At 34.8% G+C, this 23,036-nt stretch overlaps 2 protein-coding genes across 3 annotated transcripts; one reads left to right on the forward strand and one right to left on the reverse strand.

Annotated features, from left to right (window-relative positions):
- Positions 1 to 2,027: 2,027 nt before the first annotated feature.
- LOC146932175 (serine/threonine-protein kinase SRK2E) lies at positions 2,028 to 5,266 on the forward strand. The gene is made up of 9 exons (XM_085703812.1): positions 2,028 to 2,341; positions 2,807 to 2,881; positions 2,981 to 3,082; positions 3,160 to 3,213; positions 3,376 to 3,468; positions 3,622 to 3,714; positions 3,811 to 3,915; positions 3,994 to 4,092; positions 4,785 to 5,266. Exons 1-9 carry the CDS (start codon positions 2,165 to 2,167, stop codon positions 5,076 to 5,078), a joined length of 1,092 nt encoding a protein of 363 aa, XP_085559938.1. The 5' UTR covers positions 2,028 to 2,164; the 3' UTR covers positions 5,079 to 5,266.
- A 353-nt stretch (positions 5,267 to 5,619) lies between these two features.
- POK2 (phragmoplast orienting kinesin 2) lies at positions 5,620 to 20,655 on the reverse strand. Of its 2 annotated transcripts, none has more exons than XM_085703811.1 (38): positions 20,523 to 20,655; positions 19,826 to 20,411; positions 19,424 to 19,579; positions 19,255 to 19,338; positions 18,512 to 18,631; positions 18,286 to 18,399; positions 18,116 to 18,208; positions 17,816 to 17,976; positions 17,648 to 17,722; positions 17,458 to 17,545; positions 17,318 to 17,376; positions 17,157 to 17,220; positions 17,008 to 17,073; positions 16,750 to 16,923; positions 16,285 to 16,389; positions 15,963 to 16,198; positions 15,814 to 15,883; positions 15,655 to 15,717; positions 15,344 to 15,388; positions 15,179 to 15,258; positions 15,026 to 15,074; positions 12,777 to 14,738; positions 12,079 to 12,492; positions 9,363 to 11,486; positions 8,777 to 8,884; positions 8,574 to 8,695; positions 8,390 to 8,477; positions 8,229 to 8,303; positions 7,853 to 8,095; positions 7,669 to 7,767; positions 7,320 to 7,394; positions 7,185 to 7,237; positions 6,951 to 7,062; positions 6,743 to 6,853; positions 6,409 to 6,579; positions 6,251 to 6,316; positions 6,027 to 6,146; positions 5,620 to 5,920 (listed from the first exon to the last, which is right to left on the reverse strand). In XM_085703811.1, the coding sequence occupies exons 2-38, from the start codon at positions 20,408 to 20,410 to the stop codon at positions 5,780 to 5,782; spliced, it is 8,571 nt and encodes a 2,856-aa protein (XP_085559937.1). In that variant the 5' UTR covers position 20,411; positions 20,523 to 20,655; the 3' UTR covers positions 5,620 to 5,779. The 2 variants fall into 2 exon arrangements, with proteins under 2 accessions (XP_085559937.1, XP_085559936.1); XM_085703810.1 differs by having other exon boundaries at positions 7,185 to 7,243.
- Between the last annotated feature and the right edge of the window lie 2,381 nt (positions 20,656 to 23,036).

Here is a 23,036-nt window from a genome sequence, read left to right on the forward strand (position 1 = left end):
GAACAATCTTTTGGCTGCCATTTCCAATTCTGATACAAAGAATCACGTCTTCCATTCCTACATTAATGACAGTTTACACTCAAATAAAAAATAATGTTAAAGTTATAATGTTAAAAAATAATTATAAAATAAACGGGCTACCCACGGTCCGGTCGGGTTAGCCCGCGACGGGCTCGGGCTTCAACGGACTCGGTCTAAATGGCCCGGTTTTAAACGGGCTCAAATTTTTATGTTCAAGCCCTACGTTTTTCGGGATTTTGCGGCCCGACCCGGCCCGTTTTGACAGCTCTACTTTGTGCTAACAAATTATAGTTTTACATTATTCTAAAATAAGTCTTCAATGACATTAACTGATGTTTAATTCCATATTAATTTATCAATTAATCAATTAGAAATCTAATTAAATTTATTACTTAATTTAATAAGTATTCAATTAATACTGTATAACTAATATAATTAAATCCTTTTGTTTGAGAGTTTGGAGGAGAGGAGAAGAGAAGGCTTTCGAGGGTTGGAAATATAGGGAAAAGTTGTAAAATCTTTCATATTTTTTGAAAAAGTAATTTTTAGAGAATAATAAATTAATCCATATGATTAATATATTTTTAATTTTAAGAATATTATAACTACATAAATTAAATTTGAAAAAATCATGTAAACCCTCCAAAACCTTCCTCCAATACAATTTTTTAGTTCCAACAAATGAACCCCAAAAGCCTTCCCCTTTCAATGACATCTATTTCTTCCACTTGCTACTTCTTTTTTTCCAAACCCCTCTCCCCTCTTCCCCTCCAAACTCGCAAACAAAACCTTAGAAAAACTAATATAATTATAAGTTTTGATAACTAGTATCATAAGATAAGATTACTTGTTAAGTTATACATATACTTGTCCACTTATCACAAACAACAATATCAAAATGAATTAAAATGAATCTTTGTATCAGTAAATACTAAAGTATTCAAACAACAATATCAAAATGAATCAAAAGTAACTTATCACAAGTAATACTCCTTTTTTAGATCCCGTTGAATAATTAATGTGTCTGATAATTAATTGTTTTAAGATTTATTAAATAGTTAATGTATATGATATATATTATAGTACATGTAAATTAGTTATTTAATTAAGTTAAAAAGTTAATTTCTCTTTATAATAGTGATCGGATGAAGTATTAGGTATCACTAGTTTGAGTTAATGGATCATAGGAATGAGAAAATGTTATGAATACTCTCTTTTTAACATTTTTTTTTTAACATTCACTCTCTTAAAGTGTTAAAAAAGTATCCATAGCACCCCTCTACAAGGAATTGAAGAGTTAAAGTCCACGGTTCACAAGTCGTGTTAACTAGAAAAAAATATTAACATGTCAATTAACATACTCCCTCCGGTCCCTTATTATAAGAAAAAGTTGACTTTTTAGGTTCATAGAATAATTAATGTATCTTAATGTAAATATAGACTAGATACATCACTTACACAATGAACCAAAAAAGTAAATTGTTTCTTATAATAAGGACCGTATTTTCCAATACACTTTTGTTTATTGGTTAATTTGTATATAGATCCGATCAAGTTATATAAATTTTGATCGATAAACAAAGGCGCTGGAAAAACGTATCTTAAAGAGTGTATTGCTAACAAAATTAAATCGTCATTGATGCATTTAAAAAAAAAAAAAATCATCATTGGTGGAAATCTGCTTCAGCTTCGATGAATTTAAGGTTCTGAATAAAACCAATAAGAAGAAAAAAAAAAACTTTGAGCAACATAAACATCACATCAACACAGACAGAAAATTCACGAGTGTATCACCGTCCTTAAGCTGAGGAACACACACATACTCTTGTCTTCAATTCTCAACAATGCATATCCAACACAAACAATTCATCACATTTAGGTTGGTGAAGTCTTCACGAGCTAAAACCATTTGCGTGTCTCTTTATTCACCCATACCCACCAAACACTGCTTAAGTGGTCCACACCAAATCAACCACGTAAAAAACCACACCTTTCTTCTTTTCTTCAATCTCAAACACTGTTTTATCCATTACCCTTTATGCTTTTTCTTTTTCTTTTATGATCATGATCATAATAATGTGAAGTGAGTTTTTGCCATATTGTGTTGCTTGTTTCATAGTGAAAGTTTCATCTTTTTAAGCAAATGGACCGACCTGCCAACGTTGTTGGGCCGGGAATGGACATGCCGATTATGCACGATAGTGATCGTTATGAACTTGTTCGCGATATTGGTTCTGGTAATTTTGGAGTTGCTAGGCTTATGAGAGACAAACAAACTGAGGAACTTGTTGCTGTTAAGTATATTGAGAGAGGTGAAAAGGTTCATGTCTTAATTCTTAAGGCTTTTTTTATATTTTATTTAAGAAGAAACTTTCTGTTTTTTGTTTGTGCATTTCAGTTAAGATTATGCTTAATTTAGTGTATGTGGATGGAATGAAACAAGACAATGAATGAGTCAATATTGTCATGTCACTGCTTTGGTTCTCATGTATGTTTTGGATAGTTAGTTTTGAAGTGTTTTTTATAATACGTTTTTATTTTTTGTAATTGCTTTCATAGGATTCATGTTTTAAGCATTTTGATTAATAGATTGGATTGCCATGTGAGTCTTGGATAAATTGTTGTTTTATGTTGTATAATAATTTTTTCAATAAATGAGTTCGTTTGTAATTGGTTAAATTAGAATTAATGTTTCTAGTAGTGGATGTTTAGTTTTGAGTTTGATACTCTAAAACAGTAGATCAAGTACAGAGGGAAATTAATATTTCTTTGTATTTCTTTACAGATTGATGAAAATGTACAGAGAGAAATTATAAACCATAGATCATTGAGGCATCCCAATATTGTCAGGTTCAAGGAGGTTTGAACACTAGCAATGTCTTATTGTCTTATATATTACTTCTAGTTCCTATGTTAGAAGTATTATAATTAGTCTTAATTTGATGATCTGTGACTTTAGGTTATATTGACCCCAACACATTTAGCAATTGTAATGGAATATGCTTCCGGAGGAGAGCTATTTGAGCGAATATGCAATGCAGGGCGATTCAGTGAGGATGAGGTTCTTATCTTTTTATTCATTCAAATTGTGTATAGTTCTGCTGCATGTACATTAATTAACATTATTTTATGCTGTAGGCGCGCTTCTTCTTCCAACAACTTATATCAGGTGTTAGCTATTGTCATGCAATGGTATGTGTTCACCTAATCATGCCGTCTTCAATTTTAGTACGCGTGTATTTGTGGTCACTACTGCAGAAAAGATTTTTTAAATCGGTTTTAAAAGACATTTTAGTCTAGAAGATATAATGATATGTCTGAATTGAATTTCTCAACTTGTTTTCTTAAATGAAGGAAGTATGCCATCGTGACTTGAAGTTGGAAAACACATTGTTAGATGGTAGTCCTGCGCCACGTTTGAAGATTTGTGATTTTGGATATTCAAAGGTATAATAGTCTTGCTTTATAGTGTTTTTACCAAGCAAATTTATTTGTCATGTATCTTTAGTTGATTAATTAATTTGTCTTGGTTTATGCATCTTATTTAGTTGATTAATTAATTTGTCTTGGTTTATGCATCTTATTGTCTTAATTTTTCAGTCGTCAGTACTACATTCACAACCAAAATCTACAGTTGGTACCCCTGCATATATAGCTCCTGAAGTTTTGCTTAAGAAGGAATATGATGGAAAGGTATATTCTAACTTGTGTTTATAGATTTTGATTTTGTAGAATAGTATGTTTTTAAGTATTCTTCTATACCATTTTTCACATTGAATTATGACACAGATTGCAGACGTTTGGTCTTGTGGGGTGACATTATATGTCATGTTGGTGGGTGCTTATCCTTTTGAGGATCCTGAGGAGCCTAAAAATTTCCGCAAGACAATAAATGTAACCTATTTCACCTTATATTTATCTATGTAGTATGATTGAATTAGTTTTTAGTAAACTCTTTTATGTTTCTTGCAGAGGATTTTAAATGTTCATTATTCAATTCCTGACTATGTTCACATATCTCCCGAATGCCAGCATCTGATTTCACGGATTTTTGTTGCTGATCCTGCAAAGGTGGGTTTTTCTTTTTTAGCTATACTTTTTTGCTGAAATGTGCTTCACTAGGTTTAGAAAAATGTCTTCAACCGCGATTAAAGTCGTGACCCTCAAGGTTTTTTGTGATTAAAGTCGGGACCCTCAAGGTTTTTTATGTCTCTGCGACTGCTACGTAACTGCAACTATGGCTAGGATTGTTTAAAAATACTAAAAACCAAACTGCATCGAAAAGAATGGAATTGTGAATGACAATTGGGTTTAACTGCAGTTTAGTTTGATAGTTCGGTGCAGTTTTAACAGTCTTAATATTCATTCGGTTTGATATTTGTTTTTTTTTAACAATCTTAATTATCAGTTAATAACAGCAATTTGGTATATTTCGATTCACAAAGAATCAATTCGGTTAAAAAATGTGCAGTTCCATTTTCTGTAAAGATAGTTCCAGTTTGAAACCATTGAACCTATGCGTTGAACCTTCATAACAGCTCTATTTGGGATGAATCATTAACTCAGCCCAGTTTTCCTTCCTGAACCGATTGATGAACAGTTCTAGCTGAGACCTTAGCAGTTGTATTCCACTGCATTTCTTTCTAATTTTAAAGATTGCAACACAAATACAATTTAAGTTGTATTCATGTGCAATTATATACTTGGTTCTCCATTTTTGGTATGAAAAATGATGGCATTAAACTAATAATGTTTTAAAACAGAGAATAAGCATTCCAGAGATTAGAAACCATGAGTGGTTTTTGAAGAACCTTCCAACTGATCTTATGGACGACAATGGAACCAACAACCAGTTTGAGGAGTCTGATCAACCAACACAAAGTGTCGAAGAAATCATGCAGATCATCGCCGAGGCCACGGTTCCTGCAGCAGGAACACAGAGCCTCAACCCATACCTCACTGGTAGTTTGGATATTGATGATGACATGGAGGAGGATTTAGACACTGATCCTGATCTTGACATTGATAGCAGTGGAGAAATAGTTTATGCTATGTAAGCTGGGTAAAGGATTATGTGATAGAATTTTCCTTGATCCATTCTGCTTGTATTTATGATTCATCATGATCTTAATTTATGTTGCTTTGTATTCATAGCCGTGCTTTTTTCATACTATTGCCATTCCATTAAAATTTAAATGTAAAGAACTGTATTATATATGTATGTATATGTATATTTGCTTTGTCACTGGAATTATCTCATGGGGGATCCGTGTTAGGGAACGAACTATCAATACTGGCTTTATATCAATCCTACCACCACCAAATTGAAAAGGACATTATCAAAATGTGAAAGATAGAAAGCTCGATCTACTTTTGGCTTTATATGAATTTGCATGTTTTACGTATCCTAATGAAGCTTATCAAAAATCCACCTCTATTTAAGTTTCCCACAACAAAAAAAAAAGGTTCAAATCAAGCCGTGTTATTGTTAACCATGGTTTCTCTAACATCCACAAAGTCTTGAGATTATTTTAACACGTTGACTTTGGTAAACCTTCCCAGAGTATCATATAGGTCTTCATTAAATTAACAGTACCATTTTCTTTCTTTTTGACTGTAATGGTATCATTTTCTCATTAATTAAACTGTACATACTACTTACATGTTACTTATTTACATGTTAATCAAAGAATATAGCGTGTGAATGGGTAAAATACAACATGATGAAATAAATAACTATCTCAAAACTAACACTTCACTATCGCTCAAAACTGGAAAGAAGTGGAGCTCTGCCTGCCCTTGGTGGAGTTATTCGGTTCTCTTCATATTTTGAGCTTAAAGGAGAAGAAGCTTGTGGCATGAGTTCAGATAATCGAATCTTTTCTTTCATAATTTTATTCTGTGTAAGAAAAGCAAGAATCCATTTTCGTTATTATTTCTTTAAAATATGACATTAGAAATCTTTGCATTGGAATTCACCACACTACTAGTATATATAGACATACCTTAAACTTCAAATTTTCTTGTTCCATTTCCAGGGAAGTTATTCTATTCTTGAGCTCCTCTAGAGCCTCCTCAGCAATAGAAGGATTCACATCTGACATTGATTTTGCTATTCCAGCAGCCTGAGCGTAAAGCATAATTACACGGTTAATTAGTATCATCTTGCCAAGGCAAGCGATTTCCTTTCTGTTTATTCCATTAACAACCACTAATCATTGTCACTTACCTTTAGAACATTAATAGACAATCTCAGCAATTGCTGTGCTAATTGTACTTTCTCTTCCTCGATCTCCTGTGGCATTATTCACTCAATATTTAAACATTCATTATTTAAGGATTTGGTGTAAACAAATTAGTGTACAACATATTACTTAGGAAACGAACCTTCAGCATTTTCCTCAGACGTTCCTCCTCATCAAAATCAATATATTCTTTTGACCCAGCAGAAGCACGAAGGCGAGGAATATATTCTTCCACACGTGAAATGAATTTATTTGCCTTGCGTAACTTTGCGGTGAGTTGTTCATTCTGTATTTTTAAATTGTTGTTTTCCTCCTGTAGCATTATTCCAACACAAATCTCAAGATCAAATGTGAAGATATATGACAGTATAAAATTAAAGATACATTGCCAAATTATAATATTTTTAATTAAATACCGTCACTATATTGACTCTAGTGCCTGAAAAAATAATGGAGGAAGCACAAAATGATGTTACCTTAATTTTAGCATGGTGATGAATACGCTGTTGAAGGTTTTGCTGACCCGACAGCTTGTTCATTTCTTCCTCCACTTCCATTATTTTACTCTTGTTGCTTGCGTTTTCCATCTGAACAAAAGGAATTCAGCAACATTTGACGATTAGATATAAAAGAGAATGAATGCACCCAAAAAAAAACCAGAGTGAAGTAGCTTTAATCCTCTACCCTCAACAATTCATTTTCCGTTTTTAGTAGCTGGTCTCGCTGCCGAAGTTTTTCCAATGCAATCTGTGCAGCTCCTAATTCGGCTTGTTTTCTATCGATATCTTGCAGCCATCTGACAAGTTGAGTTTGAGAACCAAATGAGTTTGTGTAAGAAAGAAAAGCTAACAGTAGTTTAACATCTTAGATTATGTTCTCAGTCCCCAAAAAAAAAAAAAAAAACTGAAATGTTATTACCCTTTCCTCTCTTCAATAAACTCATTGAGCTGTTTCTTTAGTTTCGTAACCTCCTGTTCCTGAAAGCAGCAATCAATTCACCTGAACAAAGTTTCAACAGGATAACAGTGCAGTCTAGAAGAAAAGTTTGGCTACCTTCTCTTGAGGCTCTAGAGTAAGAAATTGAGCTTTCTCTGCAATCTTCTGCCCTTGATGATTATCCAGTAGTGACTACATTAACGAGAATATTATAAATGAGAACTCATTGGGAAGTAGAACTCCAATTGTTCTTTTATTATAAACTTTGTTTTCTTCATTTTTATAGCTTCCTATCTTTTAAGGAGGTTATCCGATTTCTACCATATGTAACTGTAAATTACGAGTGCATGACTACTGCTCAAAAAAGTGATTCAATAACAACATTTTTCCTCAATGCATCTCAACCATGAAACATATAACATCACAAAGGAAACCCAAGTTAATCGATGGAAGTAGATAAATTTACCACATAAGAAGTCATATCCAACTTTACTCCAAGTAAGTCCCGAATTACATCATGGGTCATGCTCTCAGCAGCCGCTAATCTGGCATTCAGTGAGAATATCTGGACAAGGAAAGGAAGGAATGTATTGAAGCCAATAAGCAAAAGCTAATCACCGTAAAACATGCAGATGAGAAGAAAACCTTACCTCTTTCTGTCGACATGCTGCCTGAGATTCTAGTTCTTCAATACGCAGTCTTGCAGCAGACAGCTCTTCAACCTTTTCATATTTTACCTGTTGTGCCAACCCCAACCCAATACATTTGAAAGGAGAACCAGAACCTCGAGACTTGGTTGCATTCTTCTCAGACTTGTTTGACAGAGCATTGTTGGGTTGGGTGGAAATGCCTTCAGGTTTGACTTGCTCGGCCATCGCTTCCAATGCTTTGAACTGATTTAAAATAATGATACATTTCACATTGTAAACGATATATACAATTATCAATGGTACTGCTAAGCTTTAAATTATATTATATCCAATATGATGTCCAAGACATTTTATTCGATGCAATAACTAAAATTACTTTCTGTTTGTACTCCATTGCCTGTGCTTCAGCATGCAAATTTAGCTCTGAAATATGAACTTTCATCTGTGCAACCTATCAGATTCCAACACAGAAACGAAACAATGTTAAGAGAAACTTCAACACAAATTTATGTAAGAAACATTGTCCGATAATCCTACCTCTGCATCTTTTCCTGCTATATCACTCTTCAGAACCTGTATGTGATTGTGGGCTTCTTCGAGGCTTTTCTCTTTTTCATCTAAAAATCTACAGGAGTTAAATAGATTTTAGAGATCATCCCTGCAGATTTGCATATGCTTATGAGATAGAAACTATCTGTAGCTGAAAAGAAACGGCCTAAACCTTTTTATATCATCATCGGCATTTCTTAGATTTTGCATCTGATCTTTTAATGCACATAGCTCCATTTCTAGATCTTCTCTTTGCAGCCTCTGTCGTTCTGCTTCTCCTTTAATGAAGTCAACCTGACAAAATAATTAATGAAGCATAATGTCAATGCAGGTAGTCTAGCTTCCTGTTAAATCTTACCAAAAATAACAACTTACATTGCTTTCTAGCACATTTACGGTACTTTCCAGCTCTTCAACAGATCTCTCAAGAAGTTCAACCTCTGCTTCCCTGTCTTCGGCATAAACTTTTCTTGCTTCTGCCAACTGCAATTGCTTAAAAAAATTAGTCACAAACAAAGAAGAAAACCAAATCAATGAACGACTAAATTAAGTTTATCCCTGGAGCAAAACCAAATCAATGATCATCATAGAGATGGTAAACATTTAGAGTTACTATCATTTATTAAACATCATAACTGCACCAGAGGTTATTCTAACTTTGGTACATCAATCTCTATGGAATTTGAATTCTCAACCCCTGCTCTTTCAATCTCTATGAAATTATTTACCATCTCTACAAACTGTACAAAGCAAGCACAAATCCTACATTGATATGGCTTACTGCATTATTTTACAGTAAGAATCAAAATTAATATGTTAGAGCCGCTTAAGATCCAAATGGGTTGTGTTTGCTTAGGACATGACACCAGAGAACAAAGTTCCTAATGTTCAGTCATCACTTCTTCCCTAATAATGATATAAATGGAAAACATGCAGCATAATTAATCGATAAAAGTGTTACCTTCTGAGCATCTTGTGCAATTTCTTCATTAGCTTCAGCTTGTGCTACAGCTTTTTCAAATCTTTCGTTGAGTGAATTCACCTGACCCTGAAGTTGATCCCTCTGAATAGTTAGGGCATCCCTATCAACACTCAGGTTTTTAATTGAGTCATTCATTTGTTCAAGAACACTGCTCATTTCCAAAATTTCATCCTCTAAACTATTTGTTATCTTCATTCTCTCTTTTAGTTCCTCCTCTGCCAGTTTTCTTGCCACCAAGGCATCTTCAATATGATTTTTAAGTTCATGATTTTCACTGGCTTGCAGTTTTACAACCTCACGCTCTTTTGAGAGTTCCAACTCGAGAGCTGTAAGTCTGTTTGATTTCTCCATTAACTTAGCTTCAAGCAACTGACAGTTAGCAACTACGGCAGCAAGCTCAATAGATTTAACTGTAAGCTCTGATTCTAATGCTTCCATTGTGGCCTTCATTTCCTCCATTTCGTCCTTTTGGTCTTTACTGTTAGATGCAGATTCCTGCAGTAAGCTCAGATCATACAGCAAACCTTTTATTACATCTTCCTTTCTAGATAACTCAAGTTGCAGCAAACTTTGTATTCTAGTTATCTCTGAATCCCTTAGGTGCAACTCATTCTTCAGATTGCAACATGAATTTTCCAACATGCAGTTTGTGCTCTCTAACTCTCTGATTTGATCTTCAAGAAAAAACATATGATTGAAAGAAAATTCAAAAGCCACATCCTTTGCTATGATATCACCAATTACTTTATCATAATCAACTTCCAGATCTTGAATCATATCCAGAAGTCTTTTCTCTGACTCCTTAACTACAACAAGTTCACCCTTCAATGCAATATTAGAGCAAGCAACATCCTTTAGAAGCACAGCATTTTCCTTGTTTACTTCACCCATCTCTGTATTCCTCAAGATGTTTTGCTTCAATTCCATCAATAAGTTTTCCTTTTCAACTTTTTCCTGCTGAACTTCTCGTTTTAGAAGGGAAACTTCAATTTCCTTATCCATCAAAACTTGCTCTGCTAACTCAGTCTCTACCTGGAAAAAAATTGATTCTTTCTTCAATTGTTCAATTATTGTAGAGTACTTGACAAAATGCTCCTCCATATCAGATATATTACATGCCATGCTTCTGAATTCAGAAGCATGGACGAGTAACTCAAAGTCTTTGGCATACCAATCAACCATTAAAAATTCAGCTTGAGACTCAGTGGCTTCTACTTTCTGTTTCAGCAGTTTCTCTTGATCTAAAAGGGATATCACAGCATCTGTACTACTCAGATCAAATTCCCTCGTCAACATAGCAAGTTGGGATCCCATTTCGTTAGACCTTTGCAGCAGCATCTCCTCCTGAAGCTGTAAATCTGATAAGTTTTTAGCAAAAGTGTTTAGCTTGATGGTCATCTCTCCAGCTTCCGCTTCTTTCCTAGTAATGTGATCAAAACTTTTCTGGATGTCAGCAAGCAGGTTCCCTTTGAAGATTCTGCACATTTCTAGTTCTTGCCACGTTCTAAAATTTTGTTCCTTCAGATCACTTATGACAGAGTTTGATTCACACAAACCATGTGAAAGCAAGCCATTTTCTGCATGCATTCCTGTTACTGTTTCCAGTAGAACGCCCATGTGACAGAGATGTAGTACAGACATCACACAATCTTTACTAATTATCTCAGACCAGATCTTCTCAAGCCATGGTTGAATCAACTTAGTGGAACATAAGAAATGAGACTTGACGCACTCTATGTCACAAGCTAACGACATAAAATTTTCCTTCATCATCAACTGGACCTCTTTAATGACATCATCCACCTTCATGACTAAATCCCTTGTCTCTATTAGATTTGATTCAACAAGGTCGTCTATCTCCTGATGCTTCAAATCAACAACGTTCTGTAAGCTCTCAACCTTGTTGAACAATACATCCTTCTCACCGAGCAATGTGACTTCCCTTTCTTTCAGTTTTTCATTAGCTATCACTAATTTATTGATCATAAAATCTGCTTCTTTCACTGTCTCTTGGGCTTCTTCAAATTTAGCAAGAATGCAATATGCCTCTTCAGCTTTTTGAACTTGAACAATCTTTGCCTCCCCGACTTCTAGTTCAAGCAACTGCGAAGAAATATGTGTAGTGTATATGAAATCATTGAATTTAAAGTTTAAACATAATTCATTTTTCAGCCTTATAATGTTTATCAGTAATAGTATGAAGCAGGACAAATACATGACAACAAGAAAAGCAATTTAATACACAGAAGCTAGTAGAGTGATTAGAAAATTTTTGAATTTATAGAATGGAAGATAACGAAAACAGCAAGAGACGTTTCACACCAAACATTATTGCAGAGAGGGATGTGATATATTCCCTCCGTTTCAAAATGAGTGTCACTTTAGCCAAAAAAATTTGTTTCAAAATGAATGTCACTTTACATTTCTCTCACACAATTTTCAATGCAACTTTAAGTTTGTCTTTTTCTTATAAAATAAGGGCAGTTTAGTAAATGTGTTATGTTTAATTATTATTTCATTCCATTCCTTAATCTGTGTGCAATTGGCTAAAGCAACACTCATTTTGAAACGGAGGGAGTAGCATAAATTAATTCTAAGAATTTGGATTTGAGCACTAACTCAACCTTAAGAAAAGTGTCTAAAAGTTAGGCTCAAATCCAAACTTTAAGCGTTAATTTAATAGCAAAAGGATTACCTCTTTTGTTTGATTCCAATGGAACATAGCTTCTTTTAGAGTTGTTTCCAGGTTTATGAGTTTGCAACTGAGTACTTCAACCTTAACTTTGGATTGCTCTTCAAAGTGTCCCATAGCTGCTTGCAGGGCAAGTATTTGAGTTGTGAGGCACTTGATACTTTCCCGACTTTGCTTTTCACATATTGACATCTCCTTTTTCTCTGCATGTAATTTGGCTATCTCATCTTGAACTTCTTTTAAGCTCTCAAGAGCACATTCTATTTCCTTTCTCAAAAGTGTAATGGTAACATCTCTTTCCTGTGCATCCTTGCTAACATTTCGTGATTTACAGTCCTTCTTGCCATATCCACTGTTGGCAATTTTAAAGGTTGAGTCAGCCATCTCATCTATTTGGTGATGTGTTTCAGAACTTGTCTGCAAAAAAAAAAAAAATAGCAACATATTGATTAAATATCATTTGCATGAACTAAATAACATTAGCCAAATAAATTGATTGAAAATTACATTAGATTAGATTACCCTTGGTTCACCATTATCATCAAAATGTGATGTGCATACATCCAATATATTTCTATATCAAGACTTGAGAATGAAAAAAAATAACAGCAAAACCTTTTACATACCATACCAATTACCAATGAATGAAATAAATGTGGCATTTACCCATACTTCTCTATCAAAATATAGCATTAGCTTACCGTTGATTCACCATTATCATCGTAGTTTGGTGTGCATACATCCAACAAATTTCTGTTATCGAGACATTCGGAATTATCGGCAAAAGAGGCCATGGATGACCTGATTGAGGAGACCCCGTCTTGTAATGTTATCAGTTGCTCCCTTGTCTCTGAAATTACATTCTTTTCAATGTCTTCAAGCTTTTGTTCCAAAGCATAAGAGTGCTCTTTCTCCTCAGACAGTTTCTGCAATAATTTGTCACATTCTTCCTGCAACTCAGCTATCTGCCTCTCTGCATGTTCAAGGGAAGTGGATTGATCAATGAGAAGGGCATCCTTCCTGTCACTGATTTCTCCTAGTTCACCTAGCAGAATATCCTTGTGCTTTAGATCAACAAGATAACCACGATTCACATCTGACAACCTATTCACAACTACAAAAGCCACTGTGGCACACTTTGATGTTTTTCGGATTTGATCTTCAGCCAATATCAACTGCTCCTCCATCTGTTCTACAGTAGATGTTTTTTCACTCAGCTGTGATGTCAACAGGAGAATTTCTTTCTCTGCTTCATCCGACTCCTTCTGGTGTGCCTGTTGATCAATGAGAAGGGCATCCTTCCTGTCACTGATTTCTCCTAGTTCACCTAGCAGAATATCCTTGTGCTTTAGATCAACAAGATAACCACGATTCACATCTGACAACCTATTCACAACTACAAAAGCCACCGTGGCGCACTTTGATATTTTTCGGATTTGATCTTCAGCCAATATCAACTGCTCCTCCATCTGTTCTACAGTGGATGTTTTTTCATTCAGCTGTGATTTCAACAGGAGAATTTTTTTCTCTGCTTCATCCGACTCCTTCTGGTGTGCTTCAGTAATCACCAGTGTTGCACTTCGTAAGGACTTCAGCATAGACTCCATATCACTCCTTTTATTGCTGGCATCTTCCAAACATCTTCCGAGCTCTTCAATTAACAATTCCTTCTCAGTGATTTTTCTAACCATCGTGCCAACTTGTTCAGAAATCCATATCCTTTTCTGTGAAAATGAATTGCTCATATGACCAAGTACATCAGAGGCGTCATCTAGTGCCTGACATCCATCAGAAAGAATCTCTTCAATCTCAGAGGTTAACAATTCACATTCTTCTGCCAAGGATTTGAGTTCAGTATCTCTCTGCCAAAGCTCTTCACTTAAACTTTGGTTATCATCAACAGCAGTGAGCAATTTTTCTTGCACGCCCTTCAGTTCAGTTTCCAACCGCAACATACTCTCCTTCATTTCTATTTCCTTTTGATGGCTATCATTTACTTGATGTTGTAGCTGGGCAAGTTCTTCCTGCATACAGACAATCACCTCTGCAGTTTCAGCCTCAGCTTGTCGACGGACTTCATCCATCTCTTCCTCATTAGATATCTGGAGTGCACGATCACTTTGGTAAAACATGTTCAGATGCTTAGCTTTTTCGAGAGAATCGTGCATCCTTCTGAATCTGACCTGTAAAGGGTACTCATTATCAATCTTTGGATGATTTGAAGATAAACTGTCTCTTAAGTCATTAGGTGCAAGTTGATTCTTCAAGGCCATGATTTCACGCTCTTGTTTCCTCACAAGTTCCAGATAATAGTTGTTCTTGTTCTGCATGTCTTCTATCTCTTTGATTGATAAAACTTGTTGTGATTCAAGAGCTTCAATTACAGTTTTTGTCACTTTCAGTTCATTACTTGCTTCTTCTAATTGTTTGTTTGCCAGCAAAAGCATGTCTTTTTCCATTAGAATTTCATGATTTAAGGATGTTGCCTGTTCCTCCAATATACCACGGGCAGTCCTCTCCTCCTTCAAAATGATCTTTATTACATCTAACTCAAGGTGCAAATCCAAGATATCATCTGTATGTTTTAACAATTGAGGTTCATGCTTCACTGCCGTCTTAGGTGGTAGTGATTGAGCTTCAGACAAGGGTCCTTTTATAGAAATCTGAAAATAGTAATTATCACAAGATGCATTATTTCATATAACATCGAACTACCGTTCATAATAGTGGGTGAAAAAACAACAATTCCCGATAAATTAAAGAACAAAATGTGGATGAATAATAGGATGAAAACCTAATATTCAAGTTTCAAAAGGTTCAAATAAAAGCATAGTTGGGTTCATAGCAAGCCTTCTATGAGAACACCATCTACATTCTCCTCCTCTTACTGATTTGTACAGTACCGAAAGGAATAAAACCAAAAGCTGTTATATCAGAATATTAAGAGTACCTTTGTGGCAGTTGTGTTGTTGAACATTGAGTGAAACGAGTCTAATTCCCTGTATATTAAAGCACGAAAAATTAGCATTCTACCCCCAAAATTGAGAGCTTCAATGTGCTATCATACAATAAAAATAACTTCAACGGGAGAACAGAACTATACCTATTGAGTCTAACATTCTCCTCTAAGCAAGAATTTAAGTTGTGCCTGCACTCCTCCAACTTATCAAGAGCGCTTCTTAGCTGCAAATCCATAAACAGAAGAGGTTACACATCTTTAATTTGAATAGGAAAAAAGCTAAATTCCTTATAAAGGCAGGAATCAAACCTCTAGATCAACGGATTCATTTTGTTGGTTGCAACACCAAGTTTTCTGCACCAAAGGTAATTTGAAACTGTTAAAAATATCTTCTGTTAAAGTGTATATGTGGACAGTCACTTAGTGCTTTCATTAAGGGGATAGTTAAGGAGTTGGCTGTTAGTCTAGTGATGACTTCATACCATACTAGTATAAATAATTTCCTTGTGTTTGGACAAACAAATTCAGATACATAGATTTTTAGTAAAAGAGAACAGGCAAAAAAAAACAAAAAGAATGAAATGTTCTATGAAAGAAACTATGAACTGCATTAAACTGACCTGAGGTTGAGTGCCACAATTTAAATCACCCTGTACGGAGTTACTTTCAAGAAACTGAAGCAACTGCACGACGAAGGTTTTCCAATCCTATAAGCTTCAAAACAAGGAATCTAGAAAGGAAACTATTTTCTTTATTAGATTGAATAGAGACACATGTACCTGCTCCCTTAAAGAAGATACTTCACTTAACAAAATCTCTCTCTCCCCTTCTCCATAGAACTCTTCATATCTGTAGTAGTCATAGTAAGGAACTTTAAAAAGAGAAAATATTTCACACTCAATTGTATTGGGAAAAAAAGATGTATAACCTTCTAAGTTGTTCTTGAAGCCTGATATTTTCCTTAGCAAATCGTGTAACTTCAGGATTTTGATCGACTTTTCCCTGAAGTAACTGAATCTCATCAGAAAGTGCCTTATTATCTTCCTGCAAAAATTGATCTGCAGTAATAGATCCAACAACTCGAGATTCCAATCGACGAATTTTATCTTCACGAAACCTAAGCATCATTTTGCAACTCATAGTTTCCTCCTCTCTTTGACGAACCTGAACACGATGGGTTACAAATAGATTGTGAAGAGGCGGTTGAAATATAAAACTGCAAGAACGAAAAGATCGTATAAGAGAAATACCAAACAATTTAATAGTTCAATTTCTGCTTCTAGTTGCCTAATAGAAGTTTCTGCGATCTGCTCCCTTCTTAAACCACCAGCAAGAGTTGTCTTCAGTGATTCTAACTGAGCCACAAATAATTGTGAAAATATAAATAAATTATTGTGAAACAGCAATAAAATTTATGATAGCTTGCTTGTATGAGACTAGCAGTAGATGTTAGTCAGAAGCCAGAAGGGCAGAGCACAAGACTTCATAAGCCTTGCCATTATGCCAAAGCACAGTCTCCCAAAGAAGCATGTCTCAATTTAATTGGGAAGTTATCTCTAATTTAAACATGATGAATTGAAAAGGAAAAGCCTTTAATTCATTATATCTTGAAGGACAAGGCAGGAAAATAAAAGAACTATCAGTTTGGTCATCAAGTATAAATAATGTCATTCTAGATGAACATCTTTATTCCAACAAAGTCTAGTCAAGTATACCTGTTTGTGAGACATTCTGGTTCCCATGGTTTCATGATCAATCATGTCTTCATCATGTTGTTCATCCATGTCAGCTTCATTTTCAAAACAACACTGATCTATTGATTGTGTTATAGCGTTGAAAGACAATGACCTGGATACATTCTGGCACCGTTTGAGGGTAGAAATCTCCTCCTGCTCCAAAAGTTCAACATTTGATTAATCACCCAATATTGACGCATAAATCTTATGCTGCAAACAAGAAATAACCGATATTACCTTTAAAAGACGAATTTGATGTTTTAACGCAATTACATCTCCACTAGAATCTTCATTCACCACAGCCTACATGCACAAGATACAATTTTATATTGGTTGACCATATCTTCATCAGAAACAATTCAGATTGATCGTAGAATGACACTCACGTTATTTTGAATCAGTTTTGCCCTCTGAGCAAATTTAAGGGTATTCAATGTTTCAGCAGCGCAGCTATAAAAGTGAAAATAGTAAATCTCTGTTGAACTTGTATGGCAAGTTGTATAATTTTAATGAAGAAAGAAACACAGATCCAAATTAATGAACGAACCAGATAGAAGGGCTGACATTGGCAATAATCATTGTTTTCGAGTTTCCACCGAGAGAATCCTGCATTTTATGCCAAAACTAGTGACAAATAAAACTTATCATGAGAATAAAAATGTCAGAGGAAATCAGTAAATAATAAACCTGGAGAAGAAACGTTAGCCTAGAGTCTCTGTAAGGAATATGCCTCTGCTTCCCATTTGCAACATCCACTAGAATCATAATAACATGACTGCAAGCAAGATCAGAAAACATCAATTACATAATGAGAAAGCAGAAATAAGGCAATATTATCCGCATACAATACATCAAAACCAGTAAGGTAAAAAAGTACCCCAAGGTAGATAATGATTTATTGATGTTAGCTGCTTCCTTTAAACGCTCGCCCTCGGCACCAGAAGTTTTCTGTCTGTCATAGATGATGATGATAATTTGTTAAGTACATAAACACACATATCTCAAGCTACATTTGGTTCAATCAATCTGGAAGATAATGTCATACCTTTCTGAACCAGCTAGATCAACAAGGTTTAACCTTGCAAAACGATAATTAGTAGTAGAATCCTTTTCCCAGGTGCTCTCAATTACACATGTAAAAACACAGTGGGACCTACTGCTTTCTCTATTCATGTTTGTAGCTGCAACTTTTCTATTTGCAGAACCCTACATGTAAGAAACTCAGCTTAATGGAAGAAAGTACATGAGATTACAAATCTATGTAATCGTGCATTCAAATAACAAGGGCAGGGGAATATGTTTGGGGATGCCTCAAAATGAACAAGATAGACCAAGAAGCATGTACCTGAATTAGAAGCCTTATAATGTCGCTCACACTTTGAGCCTCAAACTCAGAAAGATTTTCAACATAAACACCCTTCTTGACATCCTCCCGCAGCTATCAAGAATGATTGGCAGTGAGAAATAGTTATACATGCTTTGAGAGTCATATGATATGAAAAAAAATTAACTTACAAGCAAATTGGTAGACGAGGGATCAAGTAGATCTGTAATTTGCTCATTGTAAATCTCCAAGAAGGAACACTTGCAGTTGTATTTTAAGTTCTCATCTCTTCTGCTTTCCTCTTCCTGGAAATTGATTGCAGGAGGACAAAAGTAAAAAATAAAAACAGATAAGTACATATGAATTGACTTCTTAGAATACATATAAACTTGAAGAAGCAACAAGTGAGCAATTTACAGCTTGAATCCTGGCAAACAAAAACTCAAATATACGAGGAGTCATTCCACGATGAGGACTGGGCTTCACATCTAAATCTTCAATTTCACCAAGCATTGTATATGTTTTCCCACTACCTGTCTGCAAAATGGAGCAATGCATTAACCACCTTATAATAAAGAATGAATAATTCTTTTGCCTGTCATAATCAAAGCACTGTCACTCACTTCCGTTTCTAATTAAGCTACACCACACCAGAGCATACAATATCTCAAAAAATAGGATAGAACTGTATAATCAACAAACTTTGTGATAATATATACATATCCTCTGCATAGAACCTATGAAGCACCAATATATGTACCCCCTTCAAAGTATCCGTACCATCTAGTATTTGATGCGAATACTCTGAGATGCTTCACCTATACTTAAAAGCACTAAATATATATATTAAGTATGTATAGCCAATTTGAATCGATATAAATTGATCTCTTGTTGCTGCTCATACAAATTCTTCGTGCACCATAGTTAGTATACATACTCAATATATATAGTTAGTATATGAATGCAAGATGCATTGACATCACATAAAATTCTAGAGTTAATGCAGCTGCACTATTTGGTAATGGCCAATTAAGGGCTAACAAACACGGCTCTAAATTAGAACCTGATAGTAGAAGTCTGTATATCTAGATGCTAACAAACGCCTAAATATTAAATTGGTTATAAGTACATGTATTGATTAACAGAAGAAATAATAATACCTGTCCGTATGCAAACATACAGCTATTATATCCTGAAAGACAGTTCTCTACCATCGGAAGACCAGCCATTCTGAAAATCATCTCCTGAAAAACAGCAATTAGAGACAACAGTTAGCAACATCATCCAAATAAATGTGTGCACCAAACTATCTTTTCAAAATTACCATACCTGGTCTACAGTTTCACATGCAACATGGTCAAACGTGAACCGGTTTTCCGGTTGCCCAATCCAACTAATGCTTTGAGAACTATCTTGTTTTAGGCATCTGTTATAACTATGTATACTCCTCTCCATGCTATTGAGAGGACGAACGCGGATAATAACCTACTCATGACAAAAATCCACATCACAATCGGCATCAAAATTCAGTAAATTGAATCACCCGAATTAAAAACAATAAGATAGTGTATTCTATCAATCAATTACAAACTTTGTATCCCCGACATCTCTAATCAAAAGCGTCTCAAATGTGATTACATTCAATTATGACATTTTCTCAAATTATTACGGGTGTCGATGTGTCAATGCTTTGTAAATTACAAATTACTACAAATGAAACTGTGCTCATACCTGTACATTGTGGTTGATCCAAAATGATGAATCTTCCTTAAGATCAAAGTGAGGAACTTCGACCGAATTCACAACCACAGGCGTACAAGACGTATTTGAAACACCTTTATACAATCCCCCATAGTTCCCCAAACGAACACTAAAGCTGCTTCCATCACCTTTACCTCGAACACTCATCGAGCTAACAGGAGGTTTAGTCACACTCTTAGTCGGAGTACTCTGCGTCGAATTACTCTCTGAACAAGCTCTCACCGCCGTTCTATTCACCCTCGGAGTAGCATTTCCAACTCCTGATCCTCTCCTATCATCAAACGTTGTTGAAACAGTGTCGTTTCTCTGAGGCCATGCAAATCGAGGCTTCAAATTTAAGCTTCTTTCCGGTGTTCGAAGCTCTGGTCCTCCTTTTCTCTTCGTTGCTTTCGACGGAGTTCGTTCGATATCTTGAATTGTATTTAAAGGAGGTCTAGGAGCTTCTATGCATCTCGGATTTGTCACCGACACCGACGAAGATTCCGACGGATCTAGATTTTCGATTTCTTCACTTTTGTTAAGATTCCGGCGTGGTAATTTTGATTCCCTCAGCATTCTAGCATACGAATCCAAAAAAATAACAAAAATTAAAGAAAAATGCAGAAATGAACGAAAAGAATTAAAAGTGAAATTTGAAATTTGAATTGAGAAATTATTGTGTTTGTACCTGAAAGTGGAAGTGAAGAACAAAGCACTGAATCGATGAATTTGAGTAGTTATGATTTTTTGAAATTGAACTGAAAGTTCAACATAGATCGAAGTTTGAAGTTACGAGCACGAACACGAAAACTCTTCAGTGTGAGGGTTTGGTTGGGTTTTCTGATTTTGAATTGAAAATGGGAGGTGAATTTGGTTTGACGAAAAAGGGGCTTTGAAATGAATGGTTGAGATTCGATGGTGTTTGAAAAAATTGTGATCGCGGTTTCGGGATTTGAATTTTGAAGGGTACTTTTGTCATTGAATGTGGGAGCTTAATTAAGACTAGTGTATTCAAATTTCAACGGCTAGACTAGACGCCGTTAATGTTCTTCAACGATATTTGGGATTTGAAATTTCTTTTGATGAATTCTGGGTTGTTTTTTCTTTTGCTAAAAATGAATGCTGGGATATGACATCGGTAATCTATCGTGTAAAAAATACGAGAAATTTTTTTATCTTTTGTTGACCTTTGATATAATTTGATCTTGTAGAAATATTTATGAAAAAAAATTGTACCAAAAAAAATTATTATGAAAAACTTATATTTCTTTTTTTCCTTTTATAGATCTTAAAAATAAAACAAGTGAAATTGTTTAGTTGTTAAAAGAATTAAGTGAACCAGTTTTGAATTTTAATTTGTACTTTGAATCTTTAAATTATTTGAGAATTTTAGAAGAACCCTCTCAGCTTAATAAATCGCAATTTGATTCACAAATTTGTCAACAAGTTGTAATTGGATCCATAAATTATAATCAAATTTATTAACTTATAAACAATTTATAAATAATTCGTAGAAAAAAAAATGTTAACATGTGTTCTAAGAACATATTTTGCACGTACTCTAATGACACATGCTAAAAAATTTAATATAAAAAAATAAAATGTTTTTTTTTTGAGAGAAAAAAAAAATAAAATGTTTTAAAACTCGTGTATTTAACTTTTTTAAAGTATAAAACTTTTTTTTGAATAATTAAAAGTATAAAACTTATCACCGCTAAAACTCATCATTACCAATCCAAACGATTATGAACTTGTTCATCGCGATCCGGTCGCTTTTGAACATGTTCACAATTGTTATATTGTACAATTTTGTCATCGATAATGTCCCCTTGTTGTTACAGTCGTCTTTTAGACCATCTGATGTTCCAATCAACCGTTGATCATCGATGTCCCATTCCCGCCATTAATGTCCTTTTGTTGCCGACAACTGATTTTCGTTGTTGTCGTCACATGTTGTTATGTTTTCCCCTAGGACTTGCATTTGTGCTCTCGCGTGCGTGTTGGGTTTTCTATCGTTTAAATTGAGCCTAATTTGATCGCTTGTAATTTTGGTATCTCTGCACTATGGGTGTTTCCCTTGTCGAATTGATCAAGATCCTTGATTCTTTCTCATTCAAAATTCTTTTTCTATTGTTGAATGAATATTGGTTGTATGAAAATGGGTGATTGATGAGGGGTGTCCTCCATTCTTCTTATTAAGGTGTCTTGAAGTCACCCATGAGAATTGAAAATTTTACTATTGACAAAAAATCTGATGAAGACATTTTTAAGAAACTGGGTGAAATTGTTGGAATTATTAATTTTGGTAGTAGTATCCTGAGGATTTGGAAATGAGCATAATAAGTTGCATTTTTAAGAATCTGGATGAAATTGCTAGAATTATTAATTTTGGTAGTAGTATCGTGAGGATTTGGATATGAGCATAATAGGTTGGAACCACTGAGACCTAGGTCACTTGAACATAGTTCCCAAGCTAAAGTACCACACCCGGCATTATAAATCAGATGCTTTGATTTTATGTGAGATCTCAGTGCACATTATTAAAGTTAAGAAATTTCAGTACTTGTTGAGCTTTGATAACTGTTTTGTTGTAGATATGGAAGAAAAGGGATGGTGGAATAGCCCTTTTATGGCACAATTATTTCAATTGCAATATTGTAGAATATTCTTCTAATCACATCAATACTAATGCCAGTGATGCTCGTATAGGTGTTTATCGTTTCACAGGGTACTACGGTTATCCTGGTGGAAGTTGAAGGCAGCACTCATGGAACTTTATCTGTGATTTCTCGCAAACTATTTCTATTTTGTGGTGCATCATTAGGGATTTTAATGATATATTGGATGCTTACGAGGAAAAGAAAAGGATGAATTAAGATGCCTAATTGGTTGAACAAAGGATTAAGGCAAGCAATATTAGATTATGGGTTGTTATATGTCCACATGGAATGCTACCATTTTACCTGGTATAAAAGTCCAGGCAACCACCCCCCTTACTAGTAAAGCGTGGTTTCAAATTTTTCCCGATGCTAAGTTGGAGAATCTAGCGACTCCTGCATATTGTCATCATCACATCCTCCTTGATCATTATCCCATTGTGAGACCTTGTAGAACTCGACGTGCATTCAAATTAGAAAACGCATGGTGTGTGGAGCCTGGCTTGAATGATGTGGTTTATGCCAAGTTGTAAAGTAATGGATAT

Source organism: Medicago sativa, chromosome 4, assembly GCF_051527215.1.
Source record: "Medicago sativa cultivar Bolivia chromosome 4, Bolivia_mono, whole genome shotgun sequence".
NCBI classification, from domain to species: Eukaryota; Viridiplantae; Streptophyta; class Magnoliopsida; order Fabales; family Fabaceae; genus Medicago; species Medicago sativa.

Excerpts from the sequence above, each read along its gene's own strand:
- POK2 (XM_085703810.1), bottom strand. The coding sequence starts at position 20,410 with ATGCTGAGGGAATCAAAATTACCACGCCGGAATCTTAACAAAAGTGAA. Across the intron at positions 7,395-7,668 it reads TGGATATGACTTCTTATGTG|TCACTACTGGATAATCATCA; the intron begins GTAAATTTATCT and ends TCGTTAATGTAG. Across the intron at positions 6,147-6,250 it reads TGTCTATTAATGTTCTAAAG|GCTGCTGGAATAGCAAAATC; the intron begins GTAAGTGACAAT and ends CTTTACGCTCAG.
- LOC146932175 (XM_085703812.1), top strand. The coding sequence starts at position 2,165 with ATGGACCGACCTGCCAACGTTGTTGGGCCGGGAATGGACATGCCGATT. Across the intron at positions 2,342-2,806 it reads ATATTGAGAGAGGTGAAAAG|ATTGATGAAAATGTACAGAG; the intron begins GTTCATGTCTTA and ends ATTTCTTTACAG. Across the intron at positions 3,214-3,375 it reads TTAGCTATTGTCATGCAATG|GAAGTATGCCATCGTGACTT; the intron begins GTATGTGTTCAC and ends TCTTAAATGAAG.